At 41.0% G+C, this 5,000-nt stretch overlaps 1 protein-coding gene across 1 annotated transcript in view; it reads left to right on the top strand.

The window, feature by feature from the left end:
* Positions 1-1,540: 1,540 nt before the first annotated feature.
* The window catches only part of LOC138349724 (putative neural-cadherin 2), a 36,982-nt gene continuing 33,522 nt past the window's right edge, over positions 1,541-5,000 (top strand). Inside the window, exons 1-2 of the mRNA XM_069339740.1 lie at positions 1,541-1,549; positions 1,626-1,806. Of these exons, the coding sequence (XP_069195841.1) occupies positions 1,541-1,549; positions 1,626-1,806 (190 nt within the window). The remainder of the gene's footprint in view (positions 1,550-1,625; positions 1,807-5,000) is intronic.

The raw sequence follows: 5,000 nt of genomic DNA, 5'->3' as shown, positions 1-5,000 counted from the left end.
TAATTTCGGGGTATTAAAACCCCCCAAAGATCACCACCTCCCAAGGGCAACTAGAGCTAGAGAGAGGTCACTCACATTCTTTCATAAAGTCCCTGTTAATATGGGAGAACACTGTGTCTGTGCTTAATGCACTAACTTGCCTAAAACACACAAGTGAAGTTTTACAATTACATTACAAATCTAACAGATAGAACTCCCAAAAACTTTGTTTTAATATATTCATATTATATCAAATGTTTCTGATAACAATTTCGTTTTTATAATTTGATATATTTTAAGAGGTTACTTCTTGTAATAATAACTTGCTTTTCGATTTAATCAATTTTGGCTCATTATTAATTCATGTTTACTTCAATTTTTTTTTTAAATATTTCCTTTTTATGTTTGTTTTGCTCATCTCGGCTTCCATTTTCCATTTACGTCCCTTCGTTCTCTTCCTTACATGGTAATTGATGGTGTCTCGAATGTGGTGATTATGGTTACTCTGTGATTTGTCCAGTGTTGTGATGTTCAGTTTTTTAGTCTATCCTTTTTTGTATATCCTTTTCATTTCTGGAAGACTTCTAGTGGAGTAACAAACTTTATCCTTTTGTGTGTGTTAATGCATGAGATCTGTATACTGTCTCTGCTATGTGTGTTCATTACCTAAGTGTAGTTACAGGATGAGAGCTATGCTCGTGGTGTCCCGTCTTCAAAGTACTGTCATATAACGCTTTGAAACTACTGACGGTTTTGGCTTCTGCAACTTTCGCACTTAACTTATTCCAACCGTCTACCTCTCTGTTTGCAAAATATAGCTTTCTAATATTTTTGGCCCCTTTGTTTCCTTAGCTTAAATCTGTCACGTCTTGTTCTTGAAGTTGCTGGTGTCAGGAATTCCTCTTTGTCAATTTGGTGTGTGTGAATGAAAGTTCAATTACATTCATATATTTAGCACTAGATGGAGTATCGGGCAATAACAGAGTCTCTCCCTCCTCGCCAAATCTTCAGCCTCTTCCGTCTGTCCCTTTCTTCCTCATCCCTCCTCTGCCTCCTCCCATTCTCCCTCTCTACTCTCCTTTACCCATTCCCTTCTCCTTTTTTCTGTCTTTCATATCTTCCCTTAACGCCTCCTGCCTCTCTTCCCCACAGCCTCCCTCATCTCAGGTTTACCCTATCTTCCCCCTAACCACTATCTCCCTCTTTACTCTCTTCTTTCTTATCCCTCTTATCCCTCTCAACTGTCTCCTACCTATTCCCCCTCTCTTCCTTTTCCCATTTTACCCCTTCTCCACCTCCTGTCTCTCTCTCTCTCTCTGGGAACATGGAATAAATTCACCCAGCACAAAATGTAAGCACATCGTTTTGTTTACTTTGTTACAACCTTGTCAAAACGTTGTGGTTATGTTGGGGTACTATTTAGAAACACAAAACCCCTGTTTGACTTCAAACGAGTCACTGGGAGTCGCTGGGAACCGATCATATTAAAGGGGGACCTTAGGGCCAACCTCTACCAGCCCATGATAGTCGTGCACCTACCATCAATGAGTATTCAGAAGAGATGGCTGAGGTTAGCACCAGACATCTGCTGTGGACCATCACACACACATTCTCTTTTAGAGATATATTATATCAAATGATTTTAGGGAAGGAGGGAGTTGGGCTGGAGCCTGGCCGTGTGGGTGGAGAACTCTCGCCTGCAAACTGTTGTGTGTTGTTCCAGCAGCTGGTGGACCTGGGCGGCGGCGTCCTCGGCCAGGGCAGTTACCCCGGGTGTCCTGCCGCAGACTGCCTCTCCAGTGGCCTCTACTGCGGCCTCCACGGCAGGTCAGTCCTCTATGTGTACATATCAAAGAGAGAGAGGGAGGAGATGGTAAGCTATAATATATGCTAGCATCTATAAACTTTTCCTTGTCTCCCTGCTTCTCTATTTTTAAACTAGTACTAGGGTTCATGACGGCTGTAAAATGACTTACCCAGTGAAACTGCAAGCAAAAGCCTGCTCCTAGTGACTCATTTATTTCATGAGTGTACTCTGAACACGGATAAGGATATCTCTCTCTCTCTCTCTCTCTCTCTCTCTCTCTCTCTCTCTCTCTCTCTCTCTCTCTCTCTCTCTCTCTCTCTCTCTCTCTCTCTCTCTCTCTCTCTCTCTTTCTCTCTATCTATCTATCTATCTATCTCTCTCTCCTACGTAAACAATTATTACAAATAAATTTCATAATATTAATAGTAATGACAAAATAATGATAATAATAACAATAATAATGCGAAAATTATTTTAAGCCAAGCGGGATTTACCCACCGACCTAGTAGACACCAGCCGTGCGCCATACCCCTATGCCAAGACGTGCTAAAAGCTATTCAGCCTGGGACCCTACTGAGTCCATCAGGAATTCTGGAGACACCGATCTGGTGCCCAAGCAGTTCTCATGAATAGTCTGCATGCGCTCTGGCGTGGGGTAATGGCTTACTGAGCTAACACTACACGCAATTTTGCACACTAGAAACTACTATTTATATACCTGCCAATGAGGTCTCGTTATTTGTTTACCTGCCCATGAGGTCCCGTTATTTGTTTACCTGCCAATGTGTCCTTGCTCTCATGCTCCTGCCTTTGTGTCCTTTCTATTTGTATACCTGTTTATGATGCTTTGGGCTCTTTGTGACGCGGCCCGTGGGTATGCTGGCCTATTTTATTACTAATCGTGTTATTCATTTATTGCACTAGAAAAATCGCAAGACACTGAGATACGCTTTAACTACAGTATGATGTGTGTCCGTGTGAGAACTGTATGCCTGGTACTGGGAGTTAGAGAGCTGATGTCTCAGCGAGCTATTGAACTGGGGAGAAAGGTGAATTGAATTGTACTAAATGAACGGTAATTGCAGATATCTCGAGTGTTAATCGAGTGTTAATGGTAATCGAATCGAATATAAAATGGTAATCAATTAGAATTATGATGGGGGAAAAAATCGTACAATTTAACGAGACTATATATATATATATATATATAATATATATATATATATATATATATATATATATATATATATATATATAATATGGAACCTCAGTTGTGCAGGCCTGACAACAGGCAAAAACGCCCAGATGGAGTCACCCTGCAGCCGAAGAGGGAAGGTAAACAGGTCTTGTGGGACTACACATGTGCATCCACATTGGCTGATACCTATCTACCTTACAGCGCAGCTGAGGGAGGCGGGGCGGCCACCATCAGGGAGACCCAGAAAACTAACAAGTACAGGGACCTAGAACGTTGTTACTGGTTCGTGCCAATAGGCTCTGAGACTCTGGGCGCCTGGGGTAAATGTGCACTTAAGTTCCTGAAGGAGCTGGGCGAGGAACTCATTGGGAAGACTAGTGACCCAAGAGCGGCCAGTTTTATGTTCCAGCGCCTCAATGTCGCTGTTCACAACCTCTGAAGAGACAACTAACACAACACCTATACCCCCGATTAGACTATTTTACAGGAACTTCTTTTCCACAGCTCATAAAACGGAGGAAAGGGTCCTGAAAGATATTGTTAATAGAAACGTTATCCCTACTGACAAAAATCAGAAGATACAACTGACGATTTACTATAAAACCAGAAATACGGCCAACCTACTCATGAGAAACTCTCCAGACACAAAGCAGAACGCTTTAAAAGAGACCAACGTCGTCTAAGCCTTCAAATGCCCTCTTGTGGATTTTAAGCTCCAAAAAACCCAGTATATAGGCAAGACAACAACATCTCTTTCTAGGCGTTTCACGATGCATAAGCAACAGGGCTCCATTAAGGAACATATAATCTCCTCCCACAACCAAACCATCGCCAGAGAAATCCTAGTAAACAACACGGAAATCATCGATAGATACAGCGATAGCAGGCGGCTTGACGTCTGCGAGGCACTACACATCAAGAAGTCAACACCAGCAATCAACAGCCAATTTATGCACAACTATATTCTACCCACCTCAAGACTCCGCTCTAATATAGAAGCATCAAGAAATATGGACCAACAGGCTTTCTACAATCACTTCCATTCAATACCCATTGTTTCGTGTTCTGTCTTGTGTTTAGGAATTTAATACCCTATTAATACCACCTCACCCCATCCACCTCACTCAAATGTAGATATAAACAAATCGAAGATGTGTAAGTTCTATTCAGTTGTGTATGTGTAAACTAAAGTCTTTGAAAATGTAATAAGTTTTACGAAACGCGCTCAAGTGTCACGTCAGACTAGAAATAAAAATGAATTTTGGAGAATTGATTTTTGAATTACCACCAACAGTGAAAAGAAACGTACGAAAGATCGAGAAAATTCGTGTTAGAATTATTAATCTTTTTCCTTAATTTTGTGAGTGGTTTCTTTTTCTTCGTTTTCATAGATCAGGAGCTGGATCCCATTTTCCTAAAACATCATAATTTTTTGTGGGCCATTGAAAGATTTGATTTACTTGAGTTTGGAAGTTTGCTGTTTTCTCTTTATTTGTCTACTCTCATAAAAATCCTTGTCATCTGCGAAGGATGATACAGTACTGTTGTTAGTGTTCTCTATGTCCGGTATGAGAATGAGAAAAAGTACTGGAGCAAGCACAGAACCAGAACCAAGCACAGATTTTTTCACGACGGATGATGCGGATTTCACCTTGTTGATTATTACACACTGGGCTGTATTTGTTTGGAAATTTAAGATCCATCTTCCTTCTTTGCCAGTTATATCTTTTGCGAGCATTTATTGCATAATAACTCCATGGCCAGATTTGAAAGCTTTCAAGAAATGTGCGAATATTCAACAGCGTTTTGCTTTTCTTTGATGGTACCTAAAACAATGTCCCAGTGGTGTAACAACAGAGAAAGGCAAGGGTGCCTTGTTCTAAGCCCTTTAGGTCCAAGGCTATCTGTGATCTGCGATCCTGTACTTTGTGATCTTTCTCATTTGTGATTTTAGCATTCTTCCTAAGATTTGTATAATGTGTGATGCTAGTTCCGTCAGTCTGTAATTGTTTGCTT

The sequence above is a fragment of the Procambarus clarkii genome, chromosome 42 (genome assembly GCF_040958095.1).
Source record: "Procambarus clarkii isolate CNS0578487 chromosome 42, FALCON_Pclarkii_2.0, whole genome shotgun sequence".
In the NCBI taxonomy this organism is placed as follows: domain Eukaryota; kingdom Metazoa; phylum Arthropoda; class Malacostraca; order Decapoda; family Cambaridae; genus Procambarus; species Procambarus clarkii.
Note: the sequence above shows the minus strand (reverse complement) of the source record. Positions and strands in the feature narration are given on the sequence as shown.